At 42.7% G+C, this 20,771-nt stretch overlaps 1 protein-coding gene across 1 annotated transcript in view; it reads right to left on the reverse strand.

Moving 5' to 3' along the window:
* Positions 1 to 19,895, reverse strand: part of spire2 (spire-type actin nucleation factor 2) — a 57,574-nt gene extending 37,679 nt beyond the window's left edge. Inside the window, exon 1 of the mRNA XM_086301960.1 lies at positions 19,430 to 19,895. Coding sequence (XP_086158086.1) covers positions 19,430 to 19,727 — 298 coding nt within the window. The 5' untranslated portion in view covers positions 19,728 to 19,895. The remainder of the gene's footprint in view (positions 1 to 19,429) is intronic.
* Between the last annotated feature and the right edge of the window lie 876 nt (positions 19,896 to 20,771).

Genomic DNA, 20,771 nt, shown 5'->3' on the forward strand with positions numbered 1-20,771 from the left:
CCCGGAGCCTGGTAACCAGATGGTATAGTCCTAACTTTGATAAGGACCAGCAGTCTTCAAGGACTACCAACTATAATGCTGTCAGGTAGGGTGTAGCACTCGGTTGTCCTTTGTACTTTTCAAATCATTAAAAGTGGATTTATTATAGTACAATAACCACCACGGGAAAATCACGTCAGTGCAACTCTGTTTTATTTATAAAGCCCCTTTATGAATCACTGAAGTAACTCTACATGTGTACAAAGAACTGAGGTAATATCAGGTGCATGCTCTAAAGCATGAAGAACAGAGTGAGCACTATAATGGGAGGACTGCGTGTTTCATGTTTCAGCAGCGCATGGTCAGAAAGCTGAAAAACTGCCTTATGTTTCACTTCTTGAAAAGTGTAGTTAAACATTTGAGTGGTGCAACCTTTTTATCTGACAAGAGCAATATGCGGACTTTGACTATGAGCTGGCCTTAAGTACACTTAGTGAATCCCTCTTAATCTCACCCTGTAGCCTGACCCTTGAATGTCTTTCAGCAGCCATTATATGAAGACCTTCTGACTATATATATATACATACACACACACACACACACACACACACACACACACACATATGCACACACACACGCACATATATACAGTGGCTTGCAAAAGTATTCGGCCCCCTTGAACTTTTCCACATTTTGTCACATTACAGCCATAAACATGAATCAATTTTATTGGAATCCTGCTGTTCACAAACGCTGTCCATCTAATCTGACTGAGCTGGAGCTGTTTTGCAAAGAAGAATGGGCAAGAATTTCAGTCTCTAGATGTGCAAAGCTGGTAGAGACATACCCTAAAAGACTGGCAGCTGGAATTGCATCAAAAGGTGGTTCTACAAAGTATTGACTCAGGGGCTGAATAATTATGCACACCCCACTTTTCAGTTATTTATTTGTAAAAAAATGTTTGGAATCATGTATGATTTTCGTTCCACTTCTCACGTGTACACCACTTTGTATTGGTCTTTCACGTGGAATTCCAATAAAATTGATTCATGTTTGTGGCTGTAATGTACGGTGGCCCCTAGAGACAAAGCATGTACAAACTCCAAAACACTTACAAATTCCAAATAGCACGCACAAACTTCAAAACACGTACAAAATCCAAAACACATGCAAACTCCAAAACGTGCAAACTCCAAAACACATACAAAATACAAAACACATGCAAACTGCAAAACACATGCAAACTCCAAAACACATGCAAACTCCAAAACACATGCAAAATCCAAAACACGTACAAACTCCAAAACACATGCAAACTCCAAAACACATGCAAACTCCAAAACACATGCAAACTCCAAAACACGTACAAAATCTAAAACACATGCAAACTGCAAAACACATGCAAACTCCAAAACACATGCAAACTCCAAAACACATGCAAACTCCAAAACACATGCAAAATCCAAAACACGTACAAACTCCAAAACACATGCAAACTCCAAAACACGTACAAACTCCAAAACACATGCAAACTCCAAAACACATGCAAAATCCAAAACACATGCAAACTCCAAATCACAACGGAAGTGCTCCAGGATGCTAGGGGCAGTGTTGAGCTCGATTTGCAAAATAAACGGCAAGTTTGTTGCAAACACATGGGCTGTATGGGACGGTCTAGTCTCCGTCGCGCTTTCCAGGTTGCCTAGCAACCATGATACTAACCGCTGCAAACGTGTCATACAACTTTGTTTGACAGAAATGAAGGAGAACATATTTTTTTCATTTGTTTGTTTGTTTCTACAAGAGCTTTGTGTGATTTGATAAGTATCTGAGGCTGAGACCACAGGACAGTAAAACATAATTTTTGGGCTTCATTTCTGTACTGAACAGTCATTTAAGATTAGCTAGTAAATAACAATTAGCTCCCCTCCTTGAATCGCTACCTTATCGTGGTGGAGGGGTTTGTGTGTCACAGGGATCCCAGGGGCTATGTTGTCTGGGGGCTTTTGCCCCCTGGTAGGGTCTCCCATGGCAAATTGGCCCTGGGTGAGGGACCAGACAAAGAGCGATTCATAAGACCCTTATGAAAAGGACACCGAGGGAACAGTTTACCCTGCCCGGGATAGGGTTACCGGGGCCCCGCCCTGGAGCCAGGCCCGGGGAGGGTGCCCGAGGGCGAACGTCTGGTGGACGGGCCTTAGTCCATGGGGCCCGGCCGGGCACAGCCCGAAGAGGAGACATGGGCCCATCCTCCCGCAGGCCCACCACCCGCAGGAGGCGCCATAGGGGTCGGGTGCATTGTGTGCCGGGTGGCGGCCAGGAGCGGAGGCCCTGGCGGACTGACCCCCGGCTGCCAAGACTGGCAATAGGGACATGGAATGTCACCTCTCTGGTGGGGAAGGAGCCTGAGTTAGTGCGTGAGGTTGAGAGGTACCGGCTAGATATAGTCGGGTTCACCTCTACGCATGGCTTGGGCTCTGGAACCAGTCTCCTGGAGAGGGGCTGGACTCTGTCTCAGTCTGGAGTTGCCCCTGGTGAGAGGCGGCGGGCTGGGGTGGGTATCCTAATATCCCCTCGGCTTGCTGCCGGTACGTTGGGGTTTTTCCCGGTGGACGAGAGGGTTTGTTCCCTGCGCCTTAGGGTCGGGGAACGGGTCCTGACTGTCATCTGCGCTTATGCGCCGAGTGGCAGTTCAGAGTACCCAGCCTTCTTAGAGTCCCTGGGGGGGGGGGGGGGGGGGGGGTGCTGGAGACTCTGTTGTCCTGCTGGGAGACTTCAATGCTCACGTGGGTAACGACAGCGAGACCTGGAGGGGCGTGATTGGGAGGAACGGCCTCCCTGATCTGAACCCGAGCGGTGCTCTGTTATTGGACTTCTGTGCTAACCACAGTTTGGCCATAACAAACACCCTGTTCGAACATAAGAGTGTCCATAAGTGCACGTGGCACCAGGATGCTCTAGGCCGTAGGTCGATGATCGATTTTGTAATCGTATCAGCAGACCTGCGACCATATGTTCTGGACACTCGGGTAAAGAGAGGGGCTGAACTGTCAACTGATCACCACCTGGTGGTGAGTTGGATCAGGTGGCGGGGGAGGACGCTGGACAGACCTGGTGCACCTAAACGCGTAGTGAGGGTGTGCTGGGAACGTCTAGCAGAGGCCCCAGTCCGCGAGATCTTCAACGCACACCTCCGGCAGAGCTTCAACAGCATTCCGAGGGAGACTGGGGACATTGAGTCCGAATGGACCATGTTCAGCGTCTCCATTGCCGAAGCTGCTGCATTGAGCTGCGGCCGCAAGGTGGTTGGTGCCTGCCGTGGTGGTAATCCCCGAACCAAATGGTGGACTCCAGAGATGAAGGGAGCCACCAGGCTGAAGAAGGAGTCCTATCGGGCTTGGTTAGCCTGTGGGACTCCGGAGGCAGCCGACAGGTATCGACAGGCCAAGCGGAATGCGGCTCGGGCAGTGGCTGAAGCAAAAACTCGGGTGTGGGAGGAGTTCGGAGAGGCCATGGAAAAAGACTTTCGGACTGCCTCGAAGAGATTCTGGCAAACCGTCAGACGTCTCAGGAGGGGAAAGCGGTGCTCTACCTGCACTGTGTATAGTGCTGGCGGAGCGCTGCTGACGTCGACTGAGAAAATTGTCAGGCGGTGGAAGGAATACTTCGAGGACCTCCTTAATCCCACTGACACGTCTTCCGAGGAGGAAGCAGAGTCTGGGGATGAGGGGAATGACCCGCCAATTTCCGGGGGCGAGGTCACTGAGGCAGTTAAACAACTCCTTGGTGGCAGAGCCCCTGGTGTTGATGAGGTCCCCCCCCGAGTTCCTGAAGGCTCTGGACGTTGTAGGGCTGTCCTGGTTGACACGCCTCTGCAATGTTGCGTGGAGATCAGGGGCAGTACCTGTGGACTGGCAGACCGGGGTGGTGGTCCCCATCTTTAAGAAAGGGGACCGGAGGGTGTGTTCCAACTACAGGGGGATCACACTCCTCAGCCTCCCTGGGAAAGTCTATGCCAGGGTGCTGGAAAGGAGAGTTCGTCCGTTAGTCGAACCTCGGATACAGGAGGAACAATGCGGTTTTCGTCCTGGTTGCGGAACACTGGACCAGCTCTTTATCCTCTCCAGGATACTTGAGGGTGCATGGGAGTTTGCCCAACCAGTCTACATGTGTTTTGTGGACTTGGAGAAGGCATTCGACCGTGTCCCTCGGGGTGTCCTGTGGGAGGTGTTGCGGGAATATGGGTGTCTGGCCCATTGCTACGGGCCATTCGATCCCTATACAACCGTTGCAAGAGCTTGGTTCGCATTGCCGGCAATAAGTCGGACTCGTTCCTGGTGGGTGATGGGCCCTGCCAGGGCTGCCCTTTGTCTCCGGTTCTGTTCATAATTTTTATGGACAGGATTTCTAGGCGCAGCCAAGTGGCGGAGGGCTTTCGCTTTGGTGGCCTCAGAATCTCATCTCTGATTTTTGCAGATGATGTGGTTCTGTTGGCTTCATCGGGTGAGGGCCTCCAGCTCGCACTGGAACGGTTCGCAGCCGAGTGTGAAGCAGCGGGAATGAGGATCAGCACCTCCAAATCTGAGGCCATGGTTCTCAGCCGGAAAAGGGTGGAGTGCCCACTCCGGGTCGGGGATGAGTTCCTGCCCCAAGTGGAGGAGTTCAAGTATCTCGGGGTCTTGTTCGCGAGTGATGGGAGAAGGGAGCCGGAGATCGACAGACGGATTGGGGCTGCAGCTGCAGTAATGCGGACGCTGCACCGGTCCGTCGTGGTGAAGAGGGAGCTGAGTGTAAAAGCGAAGCTCTCAATTTACCGGTCGATCTACATCCCTACCCTCACCTATGGCCACGAGCTGTGGGTAGTGACCGAAAGAACGAGATCGCGGATACAAGCGGCAGAAATGAGCTTCCTCCGAAGGGTGTCTGGCCTCTCCCTTAGAGATAGGGTGAGAAGTTCGGCCATCCGGGAGGGGCTCAGAGTAGAGCAGCTGCTGCTCCACATCGAAAGGAGCCAGCTGAGGTGGTTCGGGCATCTGACAAGGATGCCCCCTGGGCGCCTCCTGGGTGAGGTGTTCCAGGCATGTCCCACCGGGAGGAGGCCCCGGGGCAGACCCAGGACACGCTGGAGAGATTATATCTCTCGGCTGGCCTGGGAACGCCTTGGTATTCCCCTGGATAAGCTGGAGGAGGTGGCTGGGGAGAGGGAGGTCTGGGCCTCTTTGCTTAGGCTGCTGCCCCCGCGACCCGGCCCCGGACAAAGCGGATGAAGATGGATGGATGGATGGATGGATGGATGGATAACAATTAGCTAATGTTGTTCATGAGACTAAAGTCATATCACTTTGGTAATGTAAATATAATATGGCCAATATTATAGTTATTATATTAGTCATTATTAGCTATTACAGCAGTGAACATGAACTCTGTGTCAAATACTGAGCTTCAGTACAGATTCAAGTTGCAGTTATTTACATGTCTTATCACCTTAAATCTTCACTCAAAGACAAGTATATACGAATGACTGCCAAATTTATTTGCCACTGAAGCAGAAGGATGGCATCTGAATAAAACCTCTCTTGACATGCCTAGATGACATTAAAGCTTGGTTGGCTCCAAACTTTTTAAATTTGAATGAAAAGAAAACAGATTTGTTGGTGTTTGGACCCAGTGGCCCCTGTGAGTCCTCTTCTTTTGATTTGGAACCCCTGGAAGTTTATTTTAAACCTGTTGTTACTGCCCTTGGTTTTAAGTTGGACCAGTCCAGTTTTTATCATTTAAGGCGACTGGCAAGAGTAAAATCTTTTCTTTCTAGGCAGCACTTTGAAACCGTGATCCATGCTTTTATTTCTTCCCCTGTGGACTACTGTTAAGCACTTTATGTGGGGGTCAGTCAGGTGTTACTCTGACGTCTGCAGCTGGTTCAAAATGTATATTGACAGTGCATATATAGGTGTATCATATATAAGAGACAAATGTTGTTCCTTCAGTATGTTGGCATTACTAAATTTGGCTCAATGCTTACATACATGTGTAAAAAGAAAATGTACAAGCTGTGATAACTGTTTCTGATAAAATGAAGAGTAGACTGATACATTAAATATTCCTTTATTGGGTGAGAAAATCAGACCATGTCATAACTGCTTTAAGTCATACAGAATAGATATCAGAGCCTTAAACAGGCGGACTTCTACTAAATGGGTCAAACTGGGCAGAAGGTATACAAACACATAACATCCTTATAGAATATGATGTAACACTACAGATCAACTTACCTCAGAATATATAAAGCAAATAAACAATTACAGCAATATGATGCAACAAACACAGCAGTGCTACTAATCCAAAATACTCAAAGCTTCATAGAAGTGAAACAAACATTTATTTTTAGCTCTATTCTGCTGCTGATACATACTTTTTCTGAACATTAAACTTGTTGCTGCCTTTCATAGTGTGTAACTTAAAGGCCCTGAGTACTTTCTCCCACACTGAAAACACTGGAATGATAAAATTATTTGAACATTACCTAATAAGACTGTTTCAGGACAGACAATAAGTTATGTTAAACTTTTCTATCAGTCCTTCACAAACAGGGAACAGTCTGTCTATTCTCTCCATCTGTCAGCTGCTGCTGGTTCTTCCTCCTCCTCTTCCTCACACACTGCTGAGTTTGTCCTGGTGGATCATCAGGGGTGCAAAGCCTCACAGATGATGTGCAGCAGTGGGTCCCTCAGTCTGTCCTCACTCTGGACACTTGCAGGTGTCACACATAGAAATCAAATGTGTGATAAGCTGCAGGATTCAAACACAAGTGTAACTTATAAATACATGTTCTTCTGTTTTTACACAATCAACAGAGAGAGAGTGCAGGACAGGCAGACAGGTGACAGTCTCAGGTGTACACACTGCTACAAAACAGCACAAAAGAAGGAGGATTTAGTTTGTGTTATTACGAAACAAAAAGAGTTCCCAGATGGTACAGTGGACACATGTGTGACTCCTGTGATTAAAGCATCTTTCTTTCAGCTTAACGAGTGAACTGTCAGCTCGTTCAAACACACGTTAAAGTCCGTTTGGCTCGACACCACTGAACAGAGGCAGCAATATAACATAGCTACCATTAACAGTGCAGTGAATCCTGCTTGTGCCGTGATATTCAGGACTGCAAACCGAGCAGCATTCACTGACTTTCAGCTTGTTGTGTTTGTGGATATATGACTGACTTTAATTATCCATAAAATCATCACAATCTCTGTAAGATTAAAGTCAACTATTGAACGGCGTATATTTTGAAGTAAAGGCTTTAAAACCAAGTTAGTACAAACGTCGCTAATGTCACATAACTTTCCTGACATGTGGCCAACACTAATGTTTTAATGTTCTTCATTATAAAAACATTTGCGCATAAATAAGTGACATAATATTCACGACTTACTTCTGAAAGTTTACTCTTCGTCCGCTCCGCTTCCGCCGTTTTTTTTCGGCAAAATTATCCACACCACCGCTGCGCTATGAAGTCTGGGATATGTTGGGCCATGAAGGCTACACCGACCAATCCTTAAAATTCAGGGAAATTAAGGACGCATTTGAGGGCCGCATTTCGAGCAGCCTTTGAATTGGGACAGCCTTCGTCGTGTCACTGTGACGTAATCGGCCTTAAAATGCAGCCTTTAAGGCTGCAGACCCCAAATCCGGTCATTGGTACTTCCTGGCTTGTGTAGTTACTAGGTAACAAAAGCTCAACACTGCCCCTAGCGTCCTGGAGCACTTCCGTTGTGTTTTGGAATTTGCATGTGTTTTGGGGTTTGCATGTGTTTTGGATTTTGCAAGTGTTTTGGAGTTTGTACGTGTTTTGGAGTTTATACGTGTTTTGGAATTTGCATGTGTTTTGGGGTTTGCATGTGTTTTGGATTTTGCAAGTGTTTTGGAGTTTGCACGTGTTTTGGAGTTTGCAAGTGTTTTGTCTCTAGGGGCCACCGTAGTAATGTGACAAAATGTGGAAATGTTCAAGGGGGCCGAATACTTTTGCAAGCCACTGTATATACATATATATATACACATATATATAGTTATGAGATTAGGGCTGCCACGATTAGTCGACTACTCACGATTACGTCGACTATCAAAATCGTAGACGACTAATTTAATAGTCAACGCGTCGTTTGAAGCTTCGTAAGATCCAGACCCAGGAATATGTAGCAGGATTTAAGAGTGTAATAACAGAAACAAAAAAAAAAAAAAAAAAAAAAAAAAAAAGAGTGTAATAACAGACTGAAACAGAAGATGGCAGCAATGCATCTACAAGGATGCCAGCTGCCGTTAAACGCCAAAGAAGAAGAAGAAGAAGTAGAAGAAGCAGTCTCCGATATAATAGCTGTGTCCAAATTCAGGGTTCGCATCCTTTGGAGGAGCGACGTGACAAAGGCTGTCCAAATTCAAAGACTCCTCCAAATGCATCCTTCATTTGCCCAGATTTGAAGGATGGGTCGGGTGTGTTCTTCATGGCCCAACCTATCCTAGAATTCAGAGTGCGACCCAGCCAATTCCAGTTTCCAACAATGGCGACTGCTACTTAGTTTTAACATTACTCTTTCTGGGTCACAAAATAAACTTTTCAGGTATTTTCAGGCAAAATGTAGCTGTGTAAACTTCAAATATCTGCTCGATTTATCAAGACATTACATATTTGCAAAAGTGCTTCAACGTTTACGGAGACGTCTGTTACCCACCAGCTCAACAGCTGACCAGGTGGTCAAGGCTCACTAGAGCCCGTGAGAACAGCAAATACCCGGCACATTGTTTTCAAAACCCCTGCGGTCTTTCACTACTCAGGTTAAACATGATATATAAGTCACTTAGATAACTTAAAAATGTTATAGTTTGGCTTTTTTTCAGAATTTTATTTGTTCCTGAGTAAATCGATTTGGCTGAGATTAAAGTTATTGTTTTCACACAGCTGAATAAACGTCAAACAGAAAACTGATTAAACAGAAGTATGAGATGGTCGAGAATTTACTCCAGTGTCCTGTTATATTTTAGATAGCAAAGAGCAGACGGCTGCGTTTATTAAATTCCACCGAGACAATCGGCAAATTTCATTAAAAGTTCAATAAACTATAATCTGCTCTTTATTTTTAGTTGGCACATACCTTAAGCACTTCGAGTTGTAAGCTAATGATAGTTATATGGAGATCGACAGACCATGTGACTTTCGTGCATTGCATTGTAGGTACGAGTGGCAGCAAAATCAAAACACTGCATCGAGTGCTAGCATTTCCAGCACCGGTAATCATTAATTCTGCGGTTTTAATCCCTACTTGCATTTTATTTGCCCCCAAAACAGTTCTGTACAAAACGAAGGAGAACACAGCAAGTCCGTAAAAAGGCAAAAAAAAAGGTACGAGGAAAAAAATCTAAGGAGTGAAAGGGTCAGACCCATACGAGCATACAGAGTGGACTAAAGACGTTAGCGTGCTGCCCAACTTTCATCACGCTCATATTTATAATGATATGGTCCTAAGTGTGAGTGTTGGGCTCACGAAATGTTTAGTAACTTCCCTGCAAAGAGCCCAGGTCCAGTTTACTTTGGTGTATCTATTTTCTGATTTAGACTATTTCATTTCACAGCTGTTGTTAAAATTTTTTCTTTGTCTCCTGTACAGGCCAACGCAATCTATTTGTCTTTTCAGGTTGTAGTATTACACAACATTAATAATTCATTAAATTTATTGTCTTTATATATAACTGGCATTATTGTTTCATTTTATTATAGAATCTTAAAAGAAAGAGGCAAAATTGTATTCCATTATGCTTTATTAGCTGCTTTGGTGAAAAACAAATCAGCATTGCAAAAGAAACAAAGAAAACCATTTCAAAACAACATACTGGAAAACAGTTATTCATCACTTGATTGCTTCTTAACCGATCAAATCTCGCTGTGGTAGTGCTTTAAACTCGGTATGACCCAGGTTGATAGAGGGTGCCCGGTCTGGATTGCATTCCAGCATTTTGTAGGCTGGTTTGCCTACAAAACACAACAAACATTAGCCCGCAAAGCCACAGTGAACAAAGCAGCATAGCGCAACGAATTCAGTTCAAATCAATACAAGACTTATTTGTAACCTACAGCAACAATTATGTTATGATAAATTACGTATTAATTACAACAAAAGACTTACCTTCGTGGAAATGCTTGGAGCAGACTAACATGTGAGTTGGAGTGTTCTGGAACATTATATTTGGTCTTCGAATAGTTGCAATCCAGGCCATCCATCACCTCTTTGTGACTTCGGAAACATGACCTGAACAATTTGTCTTCCACGACGGAATCTGATAAAAACCGATCTCTTTACCCGTCGGCTTCCCGCGTCTCTCATGCTACCGGCTATGGCAGTAAATAAAAAAACAACTTATTGCCATTCTTTGTGTTTCTGTTTATCTCTGTGTGACTGTTGTCTTGTAATAATCCATGCGCGCTAGTACCACTGCCACTTGTACCAACAATCCTTTGCGGTTTTACCCCGGAAATGACGTCACATTTTCTATCTCTATAAGGGCAGATGCATGCTGGTGCAATAAGCGATACGTTTCACGTCCAATGGATGCATGATCTGACTAGTCGACTAATCGTAAAAATAATTGGTGACTAGTCAACTATCAAAATAATCATTCGTGGCAGCCTTATTTGAGACACTCACAAACAAACAAAATCACAGTTTAGTGAAGCGGTAACGGAGCCTGCTTATGGGAAACCGTGATCTAATTAGTTTTTTTGCAATAGTAAGTAATCGGATTACAGTAATGCGTTACTTTTAACGCGTTACTGCCCATCTCTGTATAAATATACATGTGTGTGTGTTAAACTACAATTAAAATTAAAATTGACATTAAAACTACCTTAAATGTTAAAAATACACTGTGTGTTTAGAAAAAACTACACCGTTAAACCGTTAAGCACAGTGGTGGTAGCATCATGCTCTGGGGCTGTGTTGCCTCCAGAGGAAATTATGCCCATTTGATTCCTGTCGATTGGGCAATGGATATGGACTACGAGTCCATGACGAGAGTGCAGAAGCTTTTGACCAGAATCAGATGCAGAAGTTACCAAAAACATACTTATATTCTTACAATCTCACACTCTTGCTACTCAATTCAAAAGAACTTCAAGCTGTAACTAAGATATCTGCCAGCACAATTATAATAAGCCAAACAAGAATTTTCCACCCAAACTGCAGAGCTCTCCCCAACATGTCAGCAATAACTGCGTTCCAGATGGCAGCTGGTTCATGAACACTCCTCATGCATTTGGAAAAGAACATTTCAGTCTGACATCAGCTTGCTGCAGTACCATGAGTCAGTTCATCTTCTGGGTGTTTCACTTTAGATTTGTGCTTCTGCAGGGATAGTAGGTGCATCATCTCACCAACAGGAGCCATCAATGACGTTTCAACTAAAGGTCGAGGTCAGGAGAGGGAAGCAGGTTTTAATTTTCCTCTCACTGTTCGTATCAGATGTCAGAACTGAATTTGATAAACAGAGTGAATTTGCAGCATATCAGCGAGGATGTTTTCCTCCGTTGCAGTCTCACTGTCTCAGGTTTTTTTTTACATCAGGTGTGTGTTTACATTAAAATGCTGTGTAGCACAACATCAGTCTGAGTTCATATCAGGATTCACATTAACCTCCTCCTCTGCAGATTGCCGCACTACCTGATGGGGTTTAGATTTCCAGGAAATTGTTATTTGAGACAGCTGAGGCCATGTGCCGTGAATGCTAACGTTACTGTGCATTTATATTTCCAGCACACAGAAGCAGGTAAAACAGTCAGACTATCAAAGCAGATCAGTTCAGAGACAATGTTCTTTAGCTCAACTATTTTTTCTTGTGTCTGGCAGGCATCGGATTCATCAAATCCAAATAGCTTTCTATTGGATTTCACCAGTTTTCCCTGTCTCAAGGTGAATCAGCTCGTTCTGGAAAGAGAGTTTGACTAATGAAGATAAAAATCTCCCGAACAGCTACTAAACTGACATTCCTGTTTTTAAGTGATTGAGTTTAAGGTCAAGAACAAACCTCAAGTTTTCAAGGCAACACAGAGAAGATGACAAAATCACAATTTCCATTTACTGGGGCCAAATATTTGAAGGCAGTGGTTCTTAAGTCCAGGTGTAATTTTAGGTCCCAGAGTGGGGTGTGGGGTTAGTTGAAAGGAATGCAGAGTATTTCAACTACAAACTACAAGAAGTTGGGGTGATGATCACATATGAGCTGCTGAAAGAGGTATTTTATTGGTTTCTTTTCTTCCTAAATACACTACTCATAATAAATTGAATCCAGTGATAGGTTTCAGAAAAGGTAGGAAAGGAAAGAACACTGGAAAAGTAGTTTAATGTTAGAAAAAGAAACTGACAAACAAGCAAACTTTGTTGTTTCCAGATAGACTGCATCTTTGACAGGTAAGGAATAGGAAGGGTTTGGGATCGGGAAGACTGTGTGAGTAAATAGTGCCACATTTTAGTTGTAATGTGTCTCAATGTACAACTGCAAACAATTTGAGGATTGTATAATTTATTTAATTATGTCCCATTCAACTATAGGGAATGCAGACAAGGTTGGGCCCTCGGATAGCACTGCACAAAAAATATACATAATTCTTCAAGGAAATCATCACATAGGCACAATAATGCCTCTGAAAACCATTCAGTGATCAGTGTTCTTCACTGTTCCATCCATGGTTATCCAAGTATAATTCGCGAGGGCTGCAGTCTTAGCAGAGATGTCCACACCTCTCCTCTCCCCAGTCACCGCCTGTAGTTCCTCTGGGGAACACCGAGGCCATAAAAGCCAGCCAGAGACATAATCTCTCAAGTGAACCCTCTGTCTCCCTTGTAGTCTGCTCTTAGCTGGGCATGCCCAAATCACCTCACCTAGGAGGCATCCCAGTCACTGCTTCTCAAAATGTATTTCAAAAGATAAATGTAAATGATATATAGAGCTGAATATCAAAGTATATATCAAATATATCAAATATCTGATATCAAAGTATAAAATGACATTTACACACAACTTACTCAACGAGCAAATAACAGGCTGACATTTACCCGAAAGAAATAAAATGGAAACAATTTGACAGTGCTAAAAGCAAAGAGGTAGATTACTTAAATTACGCCCACATAAATTACCCATCAAATTAAAACCAAACACTTTTCACAGTCAAGGAATCAGGTGACTATTGAAATACATAAAACAAACTAAACCTCTCAGAAATCAAAGCAGTTTGTTTTTGACATTTTCTTGTATATTGCAGAAAGAAAAAAAAAAGAATATCAAGTAAATTTTGTCATCTAAATTTTGACAGAAGAGTTAATAGTGGAACAGATTAGATGTCAGAGGCCTCATTACATCTGGAGTAAAACAAAAGCAGCAGCAACAACAACATGACAGTAATTGCCAAGCATGGAGATGGGACTATAATGTAGTCAGGATGCTTTGCTGCAGCTTTCCACGTCTGAAGGGCAGTATTACAAAGTAAAGTTTGGACTTCAGATGGTGTAGTATGCTGTTCTGGGTGAATACGGCCACATAAAGAAAGGAAAATGTCCCTGTAGCCAACGAACTGCATTAATAATGCAGACAGACTATAATAAACTCACCACCTCATGCTGGTTTAGGGATTTGCATCACTGCTTTGATTTGGACCGTTTACTTATGGACTAGCAGAGCGTAAACCAACACAGGCTGCAAGGATAGCCAGCTCTCAGTTAATGGGAGCTAAACATCTGAGGGTTCATGATGCCAAAGTTTGAACTGCTGTTGTGTAAAATAAAAACAAAATAAAGTGATGTGCAGATCTCATAAACTCATATTTTTATTAAAAGAAACAGAACATAGAAAACATAAGTTTAAACCGAAAAATTCCCCATTTCAAGAAAAGAAAAGAAAAAACTCTAAAAAGTCAAGTTTACCACTGTGCAGCAAATCGAGCGCACCTCTCTGCGTTTCGAACACGCGTCACAACAATTAAGAGGACCCGAGGGAAGCTCGGAAAGCTAAGCAGAAGTTATTTGGAGAGGAGAGTGACTGCCGTTGGTTGAAAAGAGAGGTAAAAAAAACTTCAGTGGTGTGGAAACATTATGGGTTCGCGGAGTCAGACGTGGATCAAGTAGACATAGTGTAAACTTTGCTACGGTGTCATAGCTGCACCACAGAGCAACACTGCAAAGTTCACTAAACATAGATCTTTACATTTTTCATTTATTCCTTATACTGCAAACATTTGCACTGTTATCAGTATTTGCACACTATTTTATATTATTTTTTAAAGTCGTTATTCAATACATTGTTATTGTTAACCCTTTAAAGCCGGTCAGAGCAGCATGCTCCGTTTTGTGTAACTATTTTTAAATCCCTGTAGAACCTGAACCGCGTAAGCTAGCGCAATAATTTTTTTTGCATATGAAACCAGAGGAGTTGTACTTACATCTTATGCCATCAGCTTATCCTCGGTCACGGTTTCCTTCCACATAAAGCTTTGCAAAAATTGCATAAAAAGCGCTTGCAGGAACAAAAACATAATACTCCAGAAACACGCTTTGCCGATCTGATCAGCTGTTCGTAACACTTCTGACATTGAAAAAGACGTCAACGCGAACTATCGCATGTCCGCCATTTCCTGCCCGAAACCGGAAGTGACGTCATTTTCGCGGAAAATGTATTTTTTTACTTGTAGGCCTTAAAATCCTATACTGGTGTTTTTATAAGTCATGTTTGACTTTTCTGAATAGTTTCTGGGATGCTTAGGACTCATATTGCACTGCTGGAAATAGTTTATTTTGATGCACATGCTGTTTTCTTTGCAAATTTGTATCACAGGATTGTTTTTCGTTTTTCCTGCAGTATATAAAAATTGCTCTATCTCCAAAATAAAACTATGAAGACACTCAAAATAAATTTCCTGTTGTTGTAAACTATTTTTTGCAATTTTTTTGTATTTAAAGTTTTGAGGGATAAACCTCTTAAATTTCTCCAAGTAGAAATATATGTAAAAAAAACCCAAAAACGATTTATTGCACTTTTTTGCTATTAATGTAGTTACTTTGGACTTAATGCATACATATTATTAAAATATGGGCTATAACAGTTGTATTTATGTATAACAACTTGAAATGCTCCCAAAAATGGCACTACAGCATGTAAAAAAAATAATATAAGCTCTGGCGGACTTGGTTCTATGGTAGGTCTTAAAGGGTTAAATAAATATCGTCAAATAATCGCGATCTCAATTTCAGTGAAAATAATCGTGATTATCATTTTTGCCATAATCGAGCAGCCCTACCTGACATCATCTAGATGGGAGCACATGTTGCTCTAAAATGTGTTTATATCTTTCAGGATTGATGATGGCTATCCAGATATGCAAGCTGACAATTCTATAGGCACTAATGCACTTTTGAAATGATTGTTGATAACAAGCCGGATGGCCTTTCTCCCTTTAGTCTGGAGAATGTGGTATCCATGTTTTCCAAAGAGAATTTCAAATTTTGTCTCACCGCAGAATGTCCATTTTAAACAACATGATCCAGACAAGACACTTCATGTTCCCATATGGCTTCTTCTTTGCATGGCAGAAACCTAACCTGCATTGTACACAGCTTGGTGAACCATGTTCATGGTCAGTGATTTCTGTAAGTGTTCATGAGCTGATGCAGTGATTTTCATGACAGAATCACGCCTGCTTTTGATGCAGTGTTGGCCTCAAGGATCATATCCAATACTGGTTTTCAGCTTTGTCCTTTGCAGACATAGATTTTATCTATTTGTATTTATATAGCGTCATATCACAACAACAGTTAACAATCTTCTAGACTCACTAGTGTTGCCACAGGTCGTCTTTAGTTTCTAAAACAGCCCCACCTTGAGATTCGATTAGCTGGTCTATCCTGAAGCCAAAAAGCTGCACCGTCATATGAGTCAAGCAGTGAGAGGTGGCCAAAAGACTCCTTATTCCCTTATTCTGATTAAAAACATAGTTTTCCTCCTCAGTGAACTATTGTAAATATAACTGTGTATTGCTAAATAACAATATTGAAAAGTCATGTGCTTATTGTAGATTAGAGATGTAAAACAATGCATTATATGCCTATCAGTAGTTTGGTCCACTGCCTGCCAAATCCTGTACTTTGCAACATCAAACTTAAAACTAACGATGGGTCAGACATAGGGCTGGGCGATGTGACCCAAAATTCATATCTCGATATTTTTTAGCTGGATGGCGATATACGATATATATCTCGATATTTTTTTAAGCCGTAAGGTAAGAACAAAAAAAGAGTTCTTAGTCAAAGCTGTGTCCCAGATGTCACACAGGCACTTTTATTAACATACAGCGCAGATCAGGGGTGTCAAACTCAAATACACAGTGGGCCAAAATTCAAAAACTGGAACAAAGTCGCGGGCTAACGTTAATATTTATTGAAATATATTTATTCCTCCAGATATAAGAATGAATCTTTTCTTATGGACTAAAACACGTTTTGCTGAAAAACTGAATATGGAACTAGCAAAGCTTAATACTAAACAATATATATATATTAGCTGCATAATACCAGTAGGCCAGCTCTAATAGTAATTTGGTATGGCTTCGCGGGCCAAATAATTAGGCTCCGAGCCAAATTTGGCCCGCGGGCCAGAGTTTGACACCTATGGCACAGATGTACATGAAGAAATTACTGAAAAATTAATTATCAGCATTTATTAAATAATAATGCTCCATAAATAAAAGAAAACAATGTTGTTTTTGTGCATAACAAAAAGCTCACAATTGTGCAGTCAAAATGTAAACTAACAGACCCTGACCATAATAACAAAGACAGATTTCGCAGCTGCTCTGTTCCCAAGTTCTACTGCGTGACTGACAGCCTGGAGTTTGAAATCTGCTTCGTAACCGTGTCTCTTATGGTCCTTATACACACACAATACGGTAATATTACGTTGAAGCACTGTACGTATTACTCTGCGACGCTCCGGACTACGGTAGCCGTAATGCTCTGACAATCCATCAAGCGGTGCAGCTCCGTAGCTCACCAAAGTCTAACTAAAACATTCACTGACAGATTGCTGAGCGCCGTGTACCACCTAAAATCGGTTCGCGGTCAGTAAGCACAACCAGAATTCATACATAAGGCGAACAGTCGATTTTTGAGAAAATGAAAGGATTTTAGGCCATGCATGTCGTTAGCGCGGTTAACTCGCTAACACGTTGATGCAGTCCAGCCCCACGCACGGGGGCGATTCGCGGTAACTCGTTAACAGAGATTTGCCGTGTCCATCTTGTCGTTGCCTGCAGGTGAAGCGATGGGGGAGGAGGGGGAGTTGTGTTCAGTGAAGGAGAGGCGAGGCCGAGTAAAGTTGCATAGAGACAAAAGTGGACAAAAGAGAGGCAAACTTGCGGCTCCACAAGTATAATTATAACGTAACATAGACTATATCGATATAAACGATATTGTCACATCTTATATCTCGTATGAAAATATATCGATATTTTTTAAAAACTCGATATATCGCCCAGTCCTAGTCAGACACTCTACCTTCCCCCTTCTTTACTGTTGTAACCACGCTGCATTTTGTTAGCTCCATTACCAACAGGAGGAATCTTGTCTTAAAAAGTTTTCTCCCTTATTGTTTTACTGCAGTCACATCTTCTAATGCCTCGTCATCAAGATCTGTCCACAGTAACAATCATTAGAAGTCAATTTTCAACCAGTTCAAGGGGTTTGGCTTGCTATTTATTATTTATGACACATTCCGCTGATTGCCCGTTCCCCACACCTGTATGACAGCTTCTAAATCTAAAGCAGTTCACTCCAACAGCACTGCCATAACATCTGATAAAAAAAAGCGATAATCCTACTTTATGTTTATTATTGAGGTCACAGTTCAGGATGATGGTGTAATGAGCTCATATTTAAAAGGTGTTCCTTGAAACAGTGTAACCATTTTATGCAAATTAATGCTGTGTTTTTCAAAAAGGTTACATTAACTTTACTTTTTCTTTATGATCATTTCTCATGTAAACATCAGAACCATGACTGACCCATGATTAACTAATAAGCATGTTATATGACATTTGAACAAATGGCAGAAAGAAAAGTAAAGTGCCATCCTCAAACATGCACACAGACCCTCCCTGTTTGATCTCTGAACAGCTGTTACAACAGCTGCTACTGTATATTCACCTGGAGACTTTATCAAAAAAGGAACTCAGCATTTCACAGTTTTTCCTGAGATTTGATATCCAATATTCTTTTCTTTTGCCCACATTTCTCAGTCATATGTTAAAATGTAAAAGTATCTTCTCTCAGGGCTGCTGGCAAGAAATATCCTTGCTGTATTTTGCCTAATTGCAAAATAAACAGGTTACAGACATGACTTTAAGCACAAAATATGAATTTCTGGAGATATTGTGTCGCCATTGCCTAAGATAAGATTTTTGGAGTGAGAGGTGAAAAAAGTTTGAGCACAAATTTGCCTATTTCGGATTAAATTGAGTTTTGACTTAAGTGTCTCCGTGCAGCCTCCTCTTGAACTGCAGTGAGGACATAAATACTTTACATGCAGCAGGATAGTATGCAGGTACGGGCTAATTTCAGCACGGAGGGGACAAGAGGAAGGCTGCCTAAAATCCTCTGGGCTTCTAGCCACCCTTTGATGTCTCCAAAACAGTCTTTGCATAAGGAGATGCTAGGGGAAAGCGGTGCTCCATGAATAATTTATCATTTACCGGCATAATACGAGTCATCCTTGCTGGCACGAGTAGTGCGACAAAATCTAGATGGTGTAAAATATAAAAACACAAAGGCAGTTTAAGTAAGTGAAGCTCGGGGTTGCGCAAATGACCAAATAATCCAGCTGAGGGTCAGCAGTGTAGGGATTGATGCTGTTTGAGACGGGACAGGTTAGCACCGCGGCGTCCGTTACTGAGCAAGACGTTGTGAGCCAAACTCTGTATTAAATGCGAATAACTTAGGACAAAATGCTTTAGATTTGTGTTCCTGGTAGATAAAATACGACATAATGATACTATATGAAACAATATTAGACACTCTTCAGTTCCGCGTTATTATTGTGAACAAAGCATGGAGCACTTTAGTACACTTCTGGATATAAACACAAGCGCTGCTCACTGAGGCGGAGTAGTTTACTGGGAGAAATCATTGCGGTGCGGATGAAAAAAAGCGGTTATTTATTTATTTATTAATTTTTTTACAAAAATGGAAATTAAACTACGCCGAATTCAAAAGTGGGTTTTAATATTTAAAACTAACGACAGGTAAACCTGCAAAGGCCATGCTGCTTCTGGCAACTGGTCTATCCTGTTAAAATGCACTTTTTCCCCACTTGCTTTTAGTTATCAAGATAGCGGAAAGTTGGGAGTAACCGCGGCCGCCTCTCCTACCGTCATATCCTTGCTCCCGCTGTAACGATACGGTTCCGTCCCTGTGGAGGAGGATGGAGGACGGGTCCTTCACCCGGCTGACTCTCCCTGCCGGCGGGCGGGGCACCCTGAGCCCGCTGCAGCACTGGTAGCACACCGCCCATGCCTGCTCCTCGTTGATGGGCTGCTCGTAGGACTTCAGCACCTCCTCCAGAGACAGTTCCCGGGGCTCCGCCAGGTCCCGGGAAGCGTCGCGGTCCGTGGGGGCGGTCACCCGTGGGTCCCCATCCTCGCCGCTTCTGTTAGTGGATCTGGCCATGGCTGCGATGCCGTGGAGCCCATTCTTTACTCCGCAAGCACCGGAGCCATTGATGCTGACCGTCTCACGGCCCAGTCTGCTGTGCAGTCCGCGGCTCAGACGTCTTCAAGTACCGCAGCTGCGCCTCGTTATCGCAGTGATGCCGTCAACTTCGCCACCGGAAGCGCAGCGTTTCCGGATCACGTTTTCAAACAATAATAACTTTTCAAAGTAAAATATTTTGGAACCGGTGTTTCAAAGGGTTTTTGTTTTGTTTTGTAAAAAGCCAATCAGAAGACCTATGCGCATAAAGTAAAAAGAAAATAAGCAATACAATTAAGATCTGTTAGTTTTTAGTTATTTTCTTCTGTACAATATTGTATAAACGTCTATAGTCACATCTCATTTTGTTTTATTTTGCTTCCAAGAATGTCTATGCATTGCATCTGGCCCTTCAGCAGATCCATCTACTCTTCAATGAAATCTCATCTGAAATAGTCTAAGTGGGAGTCAAGAAGCTCTTCTTAAGGAAGGGAAATAGCTGAGGTATTCCAGATTACCCAGAACTGGACTAAAAATGAGTGGCAGGTCTGATGGAGTGATGAAATTGTGAGGCAGCATTTTAGTCAATGGTGTTGGAGATCTTGTTAAAACTGATGGAATTTTGAACACAGAAATGTACCATTAGATTTTAATATCCCATGCAATTCCATGTGGAAAGCAGATTGGTAATGATTGGTAATGGCTTCATTTTTCAGCATGACACAGCAAACACAATGGCAATGGAGTCAAAGGTATGCGAGATAGAAAAACACACAATGTAACATCTTTAGTCATGGATTGGCCTCCTCAGGACTTGGCATGTTAGTTGAGCGCCACAGTGTGATGAAGAATAATGTTCAACTGACTTTCAAGCTTGTTAGAATTGCAAACCTGACAGAGTCAGCTAAACTTTATGTATTACTTTATACAGTATTTCCATGTGTGTTTGCAAATGTTTGTTAGCAGGCAGGGCATACATGGAATGCCATAACCAAGTGCATAGTATACAGAAACATATGGCCT

Source organism: Aulonocara sp. 'chitande type north' Nkhata Bay, linkage group LG7 (genome assembly GCF_057382095.1).
Source record: "Aulonocara sp. 'chitande type north' Nkhata Bay isolate Kocher_YH1m ecotype deep benthic linkage group LG7, A_spYH_male_GT1.1, whole genome shotgun sequence".
Lineage (NCBI taxonomy): Eukaryota > Metazoa > Chordata > Actinopteri > Cichliformes > Cichlidae > Aulonocara > Aulonocara sp. 'chitande type north' Nkhata Bay.